The sequence below is a fragment of the Sitophilus oryzae genome, unplaced genomic scaffold (assembly GCF_002938485.1).
Source record: "Sitophilus oryzae breed Bouriz unplaced genomic scaffold, Soryzae_2.0 scaffold_489_pilon_pilon, whole genome shotgun sequence".
NCBI classification, from domain to species: Eukaryota; Metazoa; Arthropoda; class Insecta; order Coleoptera; family Curculionidae; genus Sitophilus; species Sitophilus oryzae.
Genome location: NW_022147072.1, coordinates 307,198 through 326,734, shown reverse-complemented (window position 1 = coordinate 326,734; position 19,537 = coordinate 307,198). Strand labels below are relative to the sequence as shown.

The following is a 19,537-nucleotide window of genomic DNA, read 5'->3' as shown; positions in this document are numbered from 1 at the left end:
CATCCCAAATCTCATTTAAATAGGAACATCAGGTTTTAAAATATCTTAAAAAGTGTTTATCTTTTTTAGGTTAGGTTAGGTTAGGTTTGGTTTGGTTAGGTTGATGCTCTTTATTGGACAAAGTAATTTTGTATAGAGGTAAATTGTGTCCAGTGCACGTTTTTTGATTCCAAAAATACATAGTAGTTTTATATCCACAGAATATTGGGACACCCTATCTGAACAATTAATTTCTTTATATACAATATTGTTTAAAATATTGGAACTGGGGTATAGTTTGTTGATATTGTCTGTAGTGGTTTAAGAGTTAATAATAATTATTTTGAAATAAAATATATTCACATATATACCGTATGATCGAGAAAAAACGGCGTCAGCGATGGCTATGAAATGAAGATCGCTGTCATTTTATATGTAAATTTATATGGGAAATGTCATCGATCGTCATTTCCCAGCCAACCGGACTCCATTTTTTTCCGATCATACGGTATTTCTCATGTAGGGTACATTTTAAAAGAATACTTTTTTATGTTAAGATTTGAATGTGATTTTAACCAGACAACATCTAAAAAATGAGAGAATATACCATATGATCGAGAAAAAACGGCGCCCAGTTGGCTTAGAAATGATCATAGATGACATTCCCCATATATTTTTACATATAAAATGACAGTGATTTTCATTTCATAGCCATCGCTGACGCCGTTTTTTTCGATCATACTGTACAATTTACATGTGAATTATAATGACACAGTTGTCACTGTAATGTAGTATCCTCTCGTTGGACTATATGCATACATGGCTACTTTAGAATTGTTATCAAAAATCATTTACTTATTATGTAAAACCACTAAAAAACTACTAACAAACTTAATATTTTTGAAATCAGAAACAAAATTCTTGTAATCAACTGAGCAATCAGAGATATATGCAGGGTCAAAAGTCAAAAGGGCCATGTAGTCAGGGTGGCAATTTCTACATGTAAAATAGTTCATTATTGAGCAAAAATTGACGACAGTCAATATTACGCATAGTAAACATGTCAAATTTTCTGTACAGACTGAGTAAAAACACCAAACCAGCCCCCAAAAATTTACTTGATTGATTAAGCAACATTTCTTTAGCTTTATGAATAGCTAACCTTCTTCCTTAGTTTCCCTCTGATATGGCACAAACGTTTGACTCCATCAAAGCACATTGCCTCTAATCGACCGTTTCCTAACATTTTGGTGACTTGTGCATATTCTTGACCATCTTCTTTGAAGATTAATTCACGTTTTTCTGTTTCATTTTCGTTCTTTCCCCTACGTCGATTTTTACCTCCTTTACCTATAATAAAAAGGAAAATTACGTATTACCTATTGCCAATATTTTTTTTTGAAGATTTAGACTAAACCTACAGAAAAGAATAAGGTTTCAGCAAATATTTTACTATAAAAATTCTATATAATTAAAATAGAATGTCTGACAAATGTTAACAATGACAACCTTGTCTTCAAATAACATTGAAACATTAATAATTTTTAGGTTTACGATGATATTTAAGTACTATTTCAACAATATTATTCCTTATTCTGCTCCAAAATTTTATGTTTTAAAGAATAAATACTGATTATAGATTAATTATTATTCTACTAAAAACCTATTTTTATTACCTAAATAGGTTTAGATGGAAAAGTCGATATACGAAAGAAAATAAAACCATCTGGCATTAACGAAATAAGCTAATTCGATAAAAATATATAACTTACCTTTATTTTTTGGCATTGTGAACTACTTTTATGGAAAACTTTAAATTTTATATATTTATAACAAATTATTTCTTCAACTCGTGTGAAATATTTGTCCGGATGGCAGATCCGCCAAATTAGACAGAGCGAATTGCCCGTCAGAGTGCGCTGATGGTCTTCTTCCGGCTACTTGCTTCTCGAAAAAGGTTTTTATTCGTGTCAAAGATGGATTCCTATCCTGACGTACAAGAAAACGAATCAAGCGCGAAAAGAATTAAAATCGACTTTAGCGATTCTAATGTAGGTGAATTGTGCAATAGTAATGGATTTTCATGTTTTTCCACATCCACAACAGGGCCGATTGATACCATAGAAGGTAAAATTTCCAAAATATGTTTGATTGTTTAGGTAAAACTTTTGATCCAATATGGCGGCGGCAAACAAAGGCGACTTGCGGACATTTTGTAGGCGTGGTGTCTGCTAACATGATATTCCAAATTTACGGTTTTTTCCTTTTCAGAACAATATTAGAAGATTACCTAATGCGTTTTTAGTTGGTTTTATATCAATAAAGACTTCTTAATAAAACAAAGTATTTCTAATAAGAGTTGTTTTTATTTACCTATTTATTTATTGTTAGTCACTAATTACGCTTTAGTAATGACGACGTTAATTTTTGTTTGTGACTGGATTGTTAATTTATCTTGTGCCGCAGAAACTTTGTGTTCGTATAATTATTACTTTTCGCTGACAGGGTTGACCCACCTGTCATTTTTCTTCCATCTTTTCGCGCCACTATTTTTCATTTTATACGTTGACGCGAGAGTTGAAAATTAGTTTTTAATTTTATTATTTTTTTTTTCATTTCCCTTCAAGTCTATTTCTGTTTATTAATTTTAGTATTTCGTTATTTATAAATAAAGAAATACAACTTTTTGATATTCTGCTGTACTTAATTGAAAATGTAGAAAAAAGGTGTTTTGTGCTATCCAGTTGTCAAGACGTTTATTCGCGAAAAATTAAAAAAAAATAGGTACCTTTAATGACCTATATTTTTTTATCAATTAAAAAAAAATAGAACTAATTAAAAAAGATACCTACCTACAAAACTTCTAAAAAATATTTTATGTAGATAGTTTTTTTTAAATTTTACCATGTCTATATTAAAAATCTAATGAATATTACATACCTACCAATTATAAAATCATTATAGTTCACAAAACACTAGCGAACATATTTAAGAACTATTATGCAATATTTTGCAATTAAATATAAACGTAATTACAACGATCAAGTTTAGAATTATTATAAAAATAAATAAGTTTTTGTTTTGTTATCATAAATAATTTGGTTGTCATAAAGTCGCATCAATTTAGCGCGTTTATGTCAATTAAAATAATTTGTTTATATTTCTGATTTTTTACATTCATTGGTGGACTTTTTAGTGCCAATCAGTGGCGTCTCGCGATTACTGAAGGACGCAGGGCACAGATTCTATAAGAAAATACTTATCTAATATTTTTAGTACATAACGTCTATCCTACTTCTCACGCCAGAAATGACATTATTTGGTATAAATTATTCACTTATTGGCACTAAATTATTTACTTATTTTTTCCTCTTATCACGTGCCAGGGTTGCCGGATCCTCATAAAGAAAAAGCTGTTTAGGAACTTATTAGCAGTGTTGCTAATGTAAATTGCCAATGCAATATTACAACTGACAACATAAAATAAAATTTGATTTAGCAGTAAGTTAAAAATAAATCTGTTTATAACTTTACTATATACAGGGTGTCCCAAGTCCCAATATTCCGTGGACATAGAACTACTACGTATTTTTGAAGTAAAAATAAGTTCTTTCGACACAATTTTCCTCTAAAAGTTTTTGTCCATTAGAGGGCTTTTTTGTCCGTTTAAGATATGTTAAGAATCGGTATTCCGATTTGAATGAGATTTTGGGCGCCTATGATTTGCTAAGCGTTCCTAAAAAAAGTATTGGAAAAAAAGTTTGATGCCCTCTAACGGAAAACTATGGCTAAATAATGAAACAATGGGACAATTTACTTAAAAAGCGTCATTCAGTTAAAAAAGCGGGACTAATTAACAAAAAGCGGGACAGTCCCTCCTAAGGCTGGACATCTGGCAACCCTGGCACGTGCGCCCCTGTGCCTCTTACTTTGGCCCCTTAGGATCATCGGCCACTGATGCCAATTATATTTGTGATAAGTTTTCAAAGTATCAGAATGAATGATCATTTTGATTAAAAAGGTTTCGAAATGATTAGCGCTGACAAAGATATTTTTTCATATAAATGTAGGGTTAACAACAGACTGCGATTCAGGCTATGAAGCATCCACTTTGGAGTCTTTGCCAACTTCTTCGCACTACACATCGCCGCATACCGATTTGCAGGAAAGTTTATCAAGTTTGTCTGAATCGTTTTTCCCTCAATCATCTTCCACCAATGATCAAAATGAACTTGAGGCACAACAGGTAAGTTTGTTCGTAGTAAAATGGGTATAAAGTATGCCCAATGAGTGGGGGAATATTTCGACAGACGGCATCCAAAAAATAACAGTGAATTAGGTACCTATATAGTTTCTATGAATACGAATTTTTGAACGTTTTCTACAAAAAAAAATCAAATTTTAAAACGTTTAATATTGGTTAATTTTATATGGCTGTCACATTGAAATCTTCGAAATTCGGATAGTCATTAAAACTTGTTTTCCATTTTACGAATTTTGTGTCTCCATGGGTCTAGTTTTTGTGCATCCGAAATTCGAACGTTCTCTGAGAAAAAATGACCCCCGATTTTAAATTGCATTTATTCGACATTTTTACGTGGCTAACTATTTTTGACGTATCTCTGGGTTAATTTATTAATTTTACGTAGGTAGTTATCAGTGGTGTGCAGTGCACATCAATGCAGGGTAGGCAAAAATTGGGAAAATATTAAAATAAGAATAGCAAAAGTAATTACTATAGTAATAAGTAATAAATATAATTGTTTTTTAGTCTAAATTTGGGTAAATTTTCAGATTTGTCATCACTGCGCAGGATAGATGTCAAATCACGCGTTACTTCCTTATTCTATCTCTTTCCTACACATTGGCCTTCTAGTCATTGCGATCTGCAGAGTACGTGTAAAGAAGGGTCCACATTTAGTAACATGTTATATAACATTGCTATTTAACAAGCTACATATCATATGCTAAAAAACCGGTAGCCGTACACATTATAGTTTTCGTAATCATGAATCGCTTTGGCGAGAAAGAGGTTCTGCTAGCAGCAACGGCGTGCGAAATTATTTTTGAAGAAAGAGAAAGAAAGTCGAGAAAAAAAGCGGTTTTGACTCCGCCATAGCCTACAAGATAGATCTATATATAAGCTTTTTTCGTTTTCCTGTTATTACCGATTCTGAACCGACCTAGCACTGTGATGCGTATGCGCAGAAGGAAATATGAAGACATTATTTCATTTGCGCATGCGCTGCAGAGTTCTAGGACGGTTCAGAATCGGTAATAACAGGAAAACGAAAAAAGCTATAGTTGAATTCAATTAGCTTACCTTTTCAATACCTGCCTCGGCTGTTTCTCGTGGTGTGTTTCTGTCTTTTAAAAACATTAATAACTTAAAAGCTTTGCTTAAAAGCAAACCATTTTGAATTATCCACTTCTTCTAAACCAGTACCTGATTTGCATTTCTTTTGTTTCCTCTGGAACTGCCCTATTAGATAACGCATTTTTTTCTCAACTTTTTCTCTTTCCAAATACATAGTTTTTGCAATTTTTAACCATGCATCATGTTTTTTTTTATTTCACTTTAAATGAGGGACTACGGATATTCCATAACACTGTATGATCTCTAAACAACTTAATTAGTTGACAAGTCTGCTCTTGGCTCTACTCCATTAACAATATTAGAACATAGAGAAAGTAATAAAACGTTTTACTTTACTATAAGTTCAAGCTTTTTACTATCTTTCTTTATGTATAAGAAAAATGATGATCGAAAAAAAAAAATGGCGTTAGCGATGGCTATGAAATGAAGATCGCTGTCATTTTATATTGGGATTCATCGATTATTGACCAGTAAATAAACAAAACCAATATCAGCTCGCCATACTAAGATTCTGTCGCGCACGTCCCTGAAAATATGAGCGACTAAACTAGAAATTTAGCAAGTCCGGACGCATTGTTTCATGTTACAATAGCAGTGTTGAGCAACATCTTTTGATCTTTACCGACTACAAATGGATAACATCTAACAAGTTATATAGCAGCGAAATTTGCTAAATATGACTAAAAAATATGTAACATGTTATATAACTTTGTTATACAGTAGTGTTATATAGCAAGTGTGGACCGTCCTTAAGATTCGCTAAGGCACATCCTTGAATATTCTATTAACGCGGACTCTGACGACTCGTGTACTCGTACAAACATTTGTTATTGGTATAAATATACTTGCCATATCGTGTGAGCGGTTTTTTTGTGCAATTATTTGTCACTCGTCGCGCCGCATGAGCGCCAAGCTTGTTGCAAAAAAATGTTTACAAAGATAATATACTTGCCAACTACGCAAATATTGGCGTACCTGTCAAGTACACGAGTCATGACAATATAAGGTAAATCAATCCGCCTTCATATAAATCATATGGAGTGCCTTTATGGAAAATATCCTAATATGGGAATTGCTGAAAAATGATTTAATTAAATTAAATAATTTTAATTTTTATTGTTGTCGATCCAATAATATATAATGTGTTCTTTTTTTATAAATTGGATTAGGATCGAAAGAAATCAACAGAAGTCCTTTGTTTTAAATTTGTCGACGTTTCGCAAAATTTATTTGCATCTTCAGGACACTACAAAGTTAAGAGAGCAAAAAATACAATCAAATAAAAGTTTTTTCCAAAAATTTAACAAACAACTTAAAATACATATCAGTGGAATTCCACACATATACAATTGGTAAAACTACCCTAATGTTAACAATTAAATAAAATATATGTATATGTTACTCACATTTAAATCTGGACCTTCTTAGTCATATCCATTAATACACGGATGGTATAGAGGGGAGTGGTATATATCCCTTTTTTCCTTTTAAAAACACAGTCATTTAATTAGACACAATCAATTAATAGAGACAGATTGGTATCACAAGCCGACATTCTCTGAGAGATTTCTCAATTATTCCTCCGAACATTCTTTGAAACAAAAAATTAATGTTATTAATAACCTGAAAATCAGAGCTACATCACTATCATCAATTAATTTTCATAATAAAAATTTAAAATATATCGAAAGCATGTTGATTAAAAATAATTATCCAATATCTATGATTAAAAAAAATTCTTAACAAGAAAACCGTTGTAAAATCTACTAACCAAAATGATAGAGAAGTTTATTGTAAAATACCTTATATCGACTGTCTGTCAGAACAAATTAAAAACACATTTAAGGGTCATACTACAAAAAAACAGGAAAAAATAAAAATTACAACAAGGAGTCATAACACCATAAAGAGACGGTTCTTTTCAAAAACAAAATCAAAGAATAAAAAAAGAACTGAAATCCGGCATAATATATAACATTCCTTGTACTCAATGTCCTAAAAGCTATGTTGGGCAGACCGGTAGATATTTAAAACAAAGATTGAATGAACATAAAAATGATCAAAGGAACTTTCTTTTGAAATCTAATCCTACCGCATTAGTAGAACACAAAATAGAGACAGGCCATAACTTCGATTTTGACAATACCACTATTTTACAAACACAATCTAATTATAAGAAAAGATTATTTGCAGAGATGATAGAAATCCAAAAAAACAAAAATTGCGTTAATAAAAGAACAGACGTAGAAAACCTGAGTACAGCATATTTTAATATTCTTTCAAAAATTAAATAATATAACTTCAAAATAATGGTTTAAATCCAAATAATATTTTTATATGTTTCTTTTTTCAACTGTTCTTTATCTCCAGGTAAAAATTATATTAGTATTTTATCAACTAGAATTAGTTGCTCTCTGTATACGGTCAACGTAGGTACATCTGCACTGCTTGTCTGTGAAAGGAAAAGATTTTCGTGATATTTCTCTATACATAATTGTGTTATATGTTTTTTTTTATGTAAGTGTGTTATGTGTTTTAAAAGGAAAAAAGGGATATATACCACTCCCCTCTATACCATCCGTGTATTAATGGATATGACTAAGAAAGTCCAGATTTAAATGTGAGTAACATATACATATATTTTATTTAATTGTTAACATTAGGGTAGTTTTACCAATTGTATATGTGTGGATTCCACTGATATGTATTTTAAGTTGTTTGTTAAATTTTTGGAAAAACTTTTATTTGATTGTATTTTTGCTCTCTTAACTTTGTAGTGTCCTGAAGATGCAAATAAATTTTGCGAAACGTCGACAAATTTAAAACAAAGGACTTCTGTTGATTTCTTTCGATCCTAATCCAATTTATAAAAAAAGAACACATTTAAATAATTTTCTCCTAATTCCCATATAATAGGTATTCTCTAGAATAAAAATGAGATGAAATATGCTTATTGCAAATATTTCTTGGATTAATGAGTTATAACGTAATGATATGAAAAAAAAAAATAATTTTGTCTGTATTAGGCAACGCCTTTTTGCCTACGCCACTGGTAGCTGTCGTAGCTGTCAGATTAAAACCTCCGAAATTCGAATTCAATTTGGTTGTCTTTGGTCACCTTTAACTTTTACAAATTTTGTGCCACTCTCAGTCTATTTTTCAAGCATCCGAATTTTTGACTTTTTCGAGGAAAAAAAACGTCAAATTTTAATATGCATTTAGTTGACGTTTTCCTCTATCCAACTATTTTTTTAGGAATCTCTTGGTTAATTTCATGTAGGAAGATGTCATGATCGTTAAAACTTTTTTAACTTTTTAGGAATTTCGCGTCGCTATACATATACCTAGTTTTTTCACAGAGACCATCCAAAATTCGGAAGCACCAAAATTACACTTTAATATGGCACATCTCACTGTCATGTATTCTATATAAAAATTTTAGACTAAAAATAGTTTTAACGGAGTTAAAACTTGTTTTAGGTATCCCGATTTGCTTTTATTGGTTGGCTTTTGAAAGATAAGTGTTTCATTTTAGAGATTTTGTACAATGTAAAGAGTTCTGTTCGCAGTTTGAGACGACCAATAAGAGCAAAAAATACTACATAATATATTTAATGTATACAATATAGGAGATGAACAGATAGAAATCGTTTTTATTTATATAGGAAAGTGTTGAAGATGAGGATGATGATGATAATGCATCGACAGTTAGCCACCTAAGTGAACTGAGTGGCCTTACAGATCTTAGTAGTCATGATTGGAAACCAAAGAATGGTATTATGATATGGATTCAGGAACAGATACAGAAGGGGATCAATCCGAGAGTATTACTGACAGAATTAGGTAAAATCATAATGTGTATATTTAAACTAAATATACTATTTAGTATGTTTAAAGATTGGTTTTTACATATTGTTCATATTTAATCAAATTTTTAAAGCATGAATTTGGAATTGAATAGACACATAGAAATAACACTTTAGCTTTATTTTCAATCCAATTCACAGCAAAAGACAATAAATAAAAAATACCATGTGATGCTGACTTTATCTGTGACATTGTAGATTAAGTACAGGGTGTCCCACTAAGAATAGCTCTCGGCTGTATAATAATAGCTCTTTTTTGACAGAACCATTTTCGCCTATCTGCTAAAATAAAGTGGCGGGGAAGGTTAGATCTGTTTTTGTTTAAATATTAATAACTCCGGACTGGGTCAACGGAATCCAACAAGCGGGGGCTCGTTTAAAAGAGCGTTTCTTACTCTATAATAATAAGCTTTTAAATGTGGACGCTAGAGGGCGCTGTCTTACAATTTAACAAACATTGCGCGTTTTCCCAAAAAAAATTAAATGCGATAGTATATGTAATTTTAGCCGATGGTAAAGAGTAGTAAAATCTTAAAATGTCAACGAAAACCTATCTTGATATCTTTTTTTAAACCGAAGATATTAGCAAAATTATAATAACCCTTAATTACTTTATTTTTATAACACAGTTACAGTAGCCCTCTTGATTATGACCATTCTAATAAAAAATAATATAGAACCGATTAATTTATTATAAAATCGACAATATCATAATACCAGATGTATTAATATCTAATAATTAAGATATCAGTGACAGTGAAAAAGAAATAAAGCCTCAGTAAGTCATGGTAGAAAGGAGGAAAAAAGTTGCTTTTGACGTAATAGTATAAACGTCAAAGTGTTATTAGATCAACATTTTGATATTCTTAGTAGCGTTTTTTCTCTTTTGACGAAAAGCATTTTTAGAAAAGCAATCAAAAGATAAAAACGCTGCTGAGACTATCAGAATGTCGATATAATAATATTTTGATGTTTAAACTATCTCTTTAAAATCAACATTTTTCCAAACCCTACCATGAATTCACTGAGGCGTCGTTTCTTGTTCACTGTCATTGATATCTTAATTATTATATATTAACACACCTAGTATTATGGTATTGTGGTACATTTTGCATAAAATTTATTGTCGATTTTTTGAATAAAATAATCTTTTTATCTTATTTTTTATTAGAATGGTCATAATCTAGAGGGCTATTAGTATTAGCGTTAGGGCGTATTAGAAAAATAAGGAAATTAATTTTTTCGTATTTATTATAATTTTGCTAATAACGTTGGTTTGAAAAAAGATATGATGATAAAAAAGATGCGGTTTTCGCTGATTTTTTAAGCTTTTATTACTCTTTAGTATCAGCTAAAATTACATATACCTACTATCGCGTTTAAAAAAAAAAACGCGTAATGTTTGTTAAGTTATAAGATAGGGCCCATAGCGTCTACGTTCAAAAGCATATTTTTATTGTTTATGCGGCATAATTTAGAGTAAGAAACGTCTTTTAAACGAGCCCCCGTTTGTTGGATTCCGATCATCCAGTCCGGAGTTATTAACATTTAAATAATAACAGATCTTAACCTTCCCCCCCTTTATTTTAGCAGATAGGCGAAATTGGTTCTGTCAAAAAAGATCCAAAATTTACTGAAGATTGTGAAGCTATTATGTATAGTACACCTTATCTAGGCAAAACTTCGTAAAAATTCCATTTACTTTCCATAGCAGTTGCGTCCTCTAGCGGCCGTTCTACAAACTTGAAAATAATTTCCAGCAATTTCTCATGGTCACTATATGGTGGGTTCATACAGCCAAATAAAATAAAATAAGAATAAAATAAAATAAGAAATAAGGAATTCTTATTTGTGTGCGTTCATACAGTCAAATAAAATAAAATAAGAAATATATATTTGCTCATGCGCAGTACGATGAGGCTGGATAAAAGTTAACTTTTACGATTGTTTATAGTAATTTTACTATTTATAGTATATTTATTTATTCGTTGCCTACTATATTATACATTTTACTTATGTGAAATTATATATTAAATCAAACTGAAAATATTTGTAGGTTAGAATGAAGCGTGCGCAAAGCCGTTTTCACATAAAATAAAACAAGAAGTTAAAAGATAAAGACTTCTTATTTTATTTGTTATTTTATTTGGCTGTATGAACGCATGTACGGTATCCCATATAACCAACTTTCTTATTTTATTTTATTTTATTCTTATTTTATTTTATTTGGCTGTATGAACCCACCATTAGTTATAAATATTTTTTTTTCCGCAAGCCCTACGACTAATAGTTTCCGAGATACAGCCGAGAGCTATTCTTAGTGGGACACCCTGTACATGAAAATTATTTTGTTCTTTTAAACAAAAAACAACTTTTTTAGATATATAAGTATAAAACCAGTTTTCAGAACTTATTCTTAAAATATTATCAAATATTTTAATCTGACAATCCAAGATTGTTTCTAAATGACACTAAAATTGTTAGTTTAAACTAAACTGTAAAAAATAAAAGTACTCCTAGAAAAAAGAGTTAAATATTGAGTGACAATTTAAAACCAATCATTTTAAATTCATGTTTATGAAACAAAAAGGCAATCTAATTTCAGTATCCTTATTAAAAACTTTGTCTTTATTTACAGGTGTAGATTTGGATCAGATTCCAGAGTATGTTAATGACTTTACTCTCTGGAAACTTGTTATTAACATATTTGCGGAACCACCTAGGAGAAATAAACTTCGACATGTTAATACTCTCGACGATATAGTAAGATTACTAAAAGGTATTTGTAATATCAAGTTGTATGTAACAAATATAACTACAATTTTTATTTGTAGGTGCTCAAAAAATAATAGTATTGACCGGTGCGGGTGTTTCGGTATCGTGCGGAATACCCGATTTCAGGTCAAGGGATGGTATTTATTCCAGACTAGCCATGGATTTTCCTAATTTACCCGATCCACAAGCAATGTTTGATATCAGTTTCTTCACTCAAGACCCGAGGCCCTTTTTCAAATTTGCTAGAGATATATACCCAGGCAAATTCAAACCAAGTCCCTGCCACAGGTTTATAAAATTATTGGAGAAACACAATAAACTTCTTAGAAACTACACTCAAAACATTGATACTTTGGAGAAAGAGGCACAAATTGAAAGGGTTATTGAATGTCATGGTTCCTTTGCTACAGCCACATGCACCAGGTGCGACCATAAAGTAAATGCAGATGCAATAAGGGATATTGTTTTGGCACAGAAAATTCCACTTTGTGAAAAGTGTCACGCCAATGAAGGAGATTCAGTTTCAACAGACGATCTTGGATGTGAAACAACAAATTATAAGGTATCTATTTTTTGCGTATATTTTTCAAATTTTTGCTGACAATCTTTCTCATAAAAACTATTTTCTGATCTTGGATTTTTATACCAGTAAGAACATTTCTCTAGGATTACTTATTGCTGTACAAAAATGGATCTTAAATTACAAACTTCCAGTGTGAAAGTTGTGCTTGACCGTCGAATCGTCGTCTAAAAGTCGCTGATTTTGAACGGGGTTTTATTGATCTCTACTAATTCTTTTTATTCGTTGTTATTTGTAATTTAATTGTCTTAAACGATAATTTCTACTTTGTTTGTAGGATTTGGTTCACTCTGGTATAATGAAACCGGACATTGTATTCTTTGGAGAAGGTCTTCCAGACACGTTTCACGAAGCCATGACTGCCGATAATTCCGAATGCGACTTGCTACTTGTCATCGGCAGTTCGCTCAAAGTCCGACCTGTTGCTCTCATTCCCAGTTCTCTTCCAGCCAACGTTCCGCAAATCCTTATCAACAGAGAACCGCTACCTCACTGTCATTTCGATGTCGAACTATTAGGAGACTGTGATGCCATTATCAATCACATCTGCAGACTGTAAGTAAAATGCTTTTTTATTTTTGTAAGTACAGTTTATGAATTTAAATTACAAGTTTTGCATAAAATTTATTGTTTAATTTTTAATTTGCAATTTGGCATAAATGCGTTCTATAGTTCATACCAAATAAACTTTTAGTCACGTGATTAACGTCACTTGACCGGCACCGCGTTTCCCACTTTTATATATTTTCTTTTAATCAAAAATAAATTAATTATAAATACAGGGTGGCGCACCTCATTCGCCTCGGTTGATTATACGAAAACGGAAAGGTGTAGAAACAAAATTTTTTATGGGTATATGTTGGGCGGCAATCCGCACAATTTAAAATTATTTTAAAATGTACAGGGTGTGTCAGAACTAAGATCCATACCAAAGTTATATGTTTTCTAATGGAACACCTGGTATTTTATTTCATTTTTGGATTCTTGGGCATAAAATAAGGCATTTATTATAAGGGTTTAATATGTTAATCTTTATAAAAAAAAAGTAAAGAAGTAGTTGTTTGATTTATATTACGACGACTTGTAGATATATTGGATTTTCTATAAAATAACCTATTAAGGCAAATTCATTTTCTTTACTTCCAATGATAGGTTTCTGCTTAATAGGTTTTTCATATGCCACACTATCAGCAAGTTTTTCAAAGGAACGCTTGTCAAGAAAATTCCTATTTGGATATCTTTGAGCATAAACCCTTCAGGCCCACAAGCAATTGTCCTCACAAAATAAAATCACTAGTAACATCCATTCCTTCCGCTAGCACAGATACTGCCTTATATTTCTTGATAAAATAATAAATACTCTTATTAAACATATTGGAGGCAAATTAAACAAAAATAACCTGTTATAAATTAAAATAAAGCCCATAAACTAATGTCGATTTTGAAAATAGCTACTAAGTGTCACTAGAAAATTGCCATGGCGGCACCAGCCATCTTGATTACAATTTTATTGAAAAATCGTTTTTTATTGAAAATCTAAGTCAGATAGGTATAGCAAACCCTAATATTGTTTGAAAGAGCATTTAAATCTGCTTCGACTTATTTAAAAAAATACATAACTTTGCATTTGAAATAACGAAATATAAATTTTACATAAGTTTTTATGTAAAATAAATATTCAAAATAGATCAGCAATTTTTAATACCCCTGTATACATTTAAGAAAGCAATCAAATTTTAGTAAAGTTTATTTCTCTGGCTTGAAAGTCAGCACAAGAATTAATTCTGAAAAGTAATGTACGTAATGTAAGGTGTTGACAAACTTTTTTATTATAGCATGCATATTTAAATATCTGTTGAATATCTCAAAAACCAAAGCTTTTAAACATATTAAACCCTTATAATAAATGTCTTATTTTATGTTCAAGAATCCAAAAATGAAATAAAATACCGGGTATTCCATAAGAAAAAAATATAACGTTGGTATGGATCTTAGTTCTGACACACCCTGTACATTTCAAAATAATTTTAAATTATGCAGATTGTCTTTCCACATATACCCATAAAATATTTTGTTTCTACATCTTTCCGTTTTCGTATAATCAACCGAGGAGTATGAGGTGCGCCACCCTGTATATAAACAGTTATTATTTACATCAACAAAACTAACCTTTTTAACAGCACATAAAGGGCCATTACTACCGCTTTCCTGTTCAAAATATTCTAATAAAGTTGGGATGAGTTTTTGCGAAAAGAGGTTCTAAATAGACAATGATCGAGTGCAAGGTCTCCTAGTAAACATTTTTCATAAATTAGCACAACACAAATTATTAATATTTTTGACTTAGGTCTCTTTATCATTGAATGTGCTATATATTGTTGATGTATTTTGAATTACAGGCTCTTTGCATGAAATAATAAAATACCTTCATTTTGTTTCATGACAGTTTAGGACAAAATTGGGAAGAAGGAATTTATACACCTCAAGTTTTGACGGAAGTTCCAGAATTATTACCTTACAGAGAAGAATCCTCAACGGATGTAGAAAAATTACAATGTTCTGATACTATCGTAACGAATAATTTTGCCAAGGTTAACTGTATTGAACAATCAGAAGAAACATTTAGATGTACTTGCGAGTTTTCAGTGACAAGCACTAGCCCTAGTTCAATACAGAAGGAAATAGTTTGTAGTTGCGATATTAAGGGTAAGTTTTTATTTATTTTTATTATTCATTGAAAATTCTGAAAAATATATGTGTTATTTGTTAATTGGTTATGATTATGGAGCGTAGAGGTAAGGAGATGACTTCTATTACGATGACGCTGCTGTAGCTAAAGTTCTACATTTGAAAGAAGCGCCAAAAAATTTTAGAACAAGAAATAGTTAAAAAAGATAGATAAATATGCGATTTTTGACTAACTTCACTTTATTTATAACCGCTACGTTCAGTTCGATACCTTATTGCTTATTAGCGCCACTGTGGTCATGTAGTGAACCCTTATTTTCCTTTTTTTAGTTGACCACTTCTTGTCGTTTAACACAAAAGTCTCATTAAGATATGATTCTCCTTACTTCTACCCTTCATAGTTTTGATATAGATTTCGAACAGATTTTCCAAACTTTATCACTGTTGTTATATGTTGTTTAGGTTAGGTTAGGTTTGGTTGCTTTTTGTGCCTATTTATACCGTATGGACGAAAAAAAAACGGCCTCAAGAGGGCTGGGGAATGACAATCGATGATAATTTTAGCGAGGTCAATCTCTAGACATCATTTACTAAAAATGGACTAAAACATTTCAAAAATAGGATAGAACGTTTCCAGATACACAAATCTATTTTCAAAAAAATATTTTTCTCTTATCTTAAAGTACACCATTTAAGAATCATTTTTACTGAGTATAGAAATAAATTACACTGGCTTTTTTACGGCCAACTGGCAGTAAGGGCTATTAAAAAATAAAGAAGCATACAGGCCAAGAAATGACGTCTAGGGCTTGACCTCGCTAAAATTCAGTTCGCCGTTATCAGAGCTGCAAGCTCAGAAAACTTAAGTCTTTTTTTGATTTAAATCATTTTAATGACCTAAGTCATCTGATTTTAAGTCATTTTCGAAAGCTGATTTTAGACTTAAAATTTAAGCCTTTTTCAAAATGACTTGTGATTTAAATCTTTATTCCGGAATAGAAAAAGATTTAAGTCTTTTTATTAAACGCTCAAGTCAGATTTTTATATATTTTTATGACACATTTTGGGGCAGCACAATGCTCAATATCACTAGAAAATAAAGCGTTAGTTTTTCGGAACCGGTCTTGAGTATTTGTTGTGTTACGCTTGCGTAGGGAGTCAGCCTTTCAAGTGAATCACCGACCCCGTTATGTAGCCCGAAAGACGAATGAAAGGAATTTATCTTGAATATATTGAAGAGTACCTTAAAATTAGTGATGGGAAAAAACGATGAATTTTAATAATCGAGTACTCGAGTTTCAAGCGATTTCAATAATCGAGCGAAATTTCGCTCCGTATTTAAATATACGGTTTTTCGCTGTCGCCGTCGCTTGTACTTGTACTCGTAACACCAAGCAGTAAGCCAGAGCGCATATTCTTTCGATGATAGGGCGACAAGCAACGAGTAGTTTCGCTTGATCATGCATCAAAGCCTTGTCGATGTAGGTTGTAAAGTTTTGTCACACAGTTATATAACAGATAACGTTGTATAGTCCTATAATTAACAATGTGGTCCCAATCAAAAGAACAATATGTTTGAAGAAATATAATCTGCAATGCATGTAGCAAATTTGCTCGATAGGATCGCTTGCGTTCGTCGCTCGTTCATAATCGAGCGATGTCGGTTATTTCAATAATCGAACGAATTTTCGCTCGAGTTATCTCATCACTACTTAAAATCCTCCAGCCCTTATCTTATGCCATCGATACATTACATAGTGATCAAAAGACATCACCCCTTTTTAATAGACATGTATTCGATGACATCTATACTGTTAATAAAAATACTATAAAATCCGTTACATTTTATTAAAAAAAATGTTTTTGCATTTGTGATTTTTGCATTAGTTCTGAAAATTAAACGTTTTATTTTATGTGGTTTTAGTTAGTGATGAGAGTACTCGATTATTGAAATAACCGACATCGCTCGATTATGAACGAGCGATGCAAATGACGAGTACCAAGCGACGAACGCAAGCGATCCTAGAATGAAATAAATTGAAATCCGATTTTAATGTGACATACTCGATAAAAAGCCGATTTCTACATACATTGCAGGTAGCAAATTTATACGACGCCGTATATATATTTATCCGTTGCGTATCTGAGGGACAAAATTTTACGACCTACATCGACAATGCTTTGAAATAAACTAAATCAAGCGATCAAGTGAATCGTTGACCGCTTGCTACTTGCCATTCATCACAGAAAGAATATGTGCCGTGCGCACGCAACATACTGCTTAGCGTGTGACGTTAACGAGGACTTACAACAGGCGACGGGTGAAAAACCGTATTTAAATACGAGTAATATTTCGCTCGAACGATCACTCGGTGATTGCAATCGCTTGAAACTCGAGTACTCGATTATTGAAATTAATCGGTTTTTCCCATCACTAGTTTTAGTCTCATCTGTACTAACAATAAATTAATAGTATGATACTAGTAAGAAAATCGCTAATTGGTACTACAAGAAATTGGTTGTCTTGACTTGAGGATAATTACATTGATTTAAGTCATTTTACTGACTTAACTTGTAGATCATCATGATTTAAGTCAAAAATATAAACTTAAGTCAAAAACGACTTAAATAACGTTATATTGATTTAAGTCAAAAACTTAAGTCATTTGAACTTTATGTTGAATTTGACTTAAGACTTAAATCATTTTGATTTTAGAAATGACTTAAAACTTAAGTGTTTTCAAAACTGACTTGTTGCAGCTCTGGCCGTTATGAAGTACTTTTCCTTCTATAGGGCGTCATCTTCGCTATCGAAAATAACCATTTCGTACGTTCCCGAGAGATGTCGCTAGTCATTTCAATATAACTTCCGTAACAAAATCCTTGTCATTTCAGGTAAACAAATAAAAGAACGGCACATAAGCATAGACTCCGCCAGAGACTCGGGTATAGGCGAAAACTCCAATTTCACCGATTTGGAAACGGAAAGTAAAGAGGGCACCACTTTCAACATAGATCTATCCGTAAGTGACTCGTCGTGCGTGAAAAAATCCGACACCGCATCGTGCTTCGACGACAAAAGCCAAGACCTGCGCGGCTACTGGCAACCGAAAATAAAAAGGAGTCTGGCCGATCGCCTGCCGCCGCATTCCTTCCATCTGCTGCCGCCAAGTAGGTATATTTTCCCAGGTGCAGAAGTCTACTACGATCCTGACGAAAAATCGTCTTGTCACGATGAAGACTCTATTCCCGAAAGTATGTCAGATTGCTGTTAGGTCACACAATTATCTAACTATACAGAAGCGACATGGGCAATTTTTTTGTGGATCAAATTTTAAGTTAGTATATTTGTCAAATTTAATGACACACGTTGTCAAATTTTGATTACTTGATGCTTTGTTTTTGTCTATGTCGATTTACTAGATTTTTACATGTAAAAACTTTTTATGAATAGCAAAAATCTTTCAGACTAGTAAAACTCTTTTTATTGATAATATATTTTTGTGTAGAAATCGATATTTGTACCGAAATAATTGAAAGCATAGGTTGGGAAAGCAGAGAAATGCAGTCAGATTTCCTTTTTATTTTACGTGTATTTTACAGATTTATATTAAAATTAAATTTTAAATTATGTTTTTTAGAATTTGTATTTACTAAATTTATTAAAAAATAAAACGTCACAATAAAATAACAGCTGTTTAAAGAAATAATTTTTCTCGCTGTACTTCAAAATTTGTTCCCTTAAAATTTGAGACATACTTCAAAACAACCGACTCTTACTGTCGATTCTGTATAGCTAAGGTATTCTGTGGTTAGGTTCCTTATATCATTAATAATGTATTTTTTATATCTGTTCAGAAAGACACTTATAGTTTGTATAGTTTCATGGGTTCTTATTTTTTATTTGGAATGCAAGATTGAATGAATCTTATGAGATTTTTTTACAGCTGGTAAAAGTCAGGTTTCTACTATTGGATCAGTAGCAATATTTTGATTTGAAGTTTGTCACTCACAGGGTTGGGTAGGTAGAAAATTTTATATATGAACTTTGTTCCAATGCAGAAATTAGGACCGTTCTAGAATGGTTGTTGGAATCGGCGGGATTGAATTTGTGCGCATGTGTCGACTAGGACAGTTCTGTTACGATACCAAAATTGCTGTCCTCCATTCGCGAATTTCAAGTTCCAGAGCTTTACGCCCTGGGCTACTCAGAACGGTTCTGAAAGGAGCTGTGCGCGATAGCCTGGTGCCTCCATGTGGCGCGGAACAGTT

The 19,537-nt window shown here is 31.8% G+C and overlaps 2 protein-coding genes across 2 annotated transcripts in view; one reads left to right on the top strand and one right to left on the bottom strand.

Annotated features, from left to right (window-relative positions):
- LOC115886470 (eukaryotic translation initiation factor 1A, X-chromosomal) overlaps positions 1-1,910 on the bottom strand; it is a 3,147-nt gene extending 1,237 nt beyond the window's left edge. Inside the window, exons 1-2 of the mRNA XM_030905632.1 lie at positions 1,752-1,910; positions 1,142-1,329 (exon numbers count right to left, since the gene is read on the bottom strand). Coding sequence (XP_030761492.1) covers positions 1,142-1,329; positions 1,752-1,767 — 204 coding nt within the window. The 5' untranslated portion in view covers positions 1,768-1,910. The remainder of the gene's footprint in view (positions 1-1,141; positions 1,330-1,751) is intronic.
- On the top strand, positions 1,891-19,537 carry LOC115886468 (NAD-dependent protein deacetylase sirtuin-1-like). Its single transcript, XM_030905629.1, has 8 exons — positions 1,891-2,106; positions 4,050-4,225; positions 9,022-9,199; positions 11,861-12,001; positions 12,057-12,559; positions 12,855-13,132; positions 15,024-15,283; positions 18,161-19,537. The coding sequence occupies exons 1-8, from the start codon at positions 1,902-1,904 to the stop codon at positions 18,538-18,540; spliced, it is 2,121 nt and encodes a 706-aa protein (XP_030761489.1). The 5' UTR covers positions 1,891-1,901; the 3' UTR covers positions 18,541-19,537.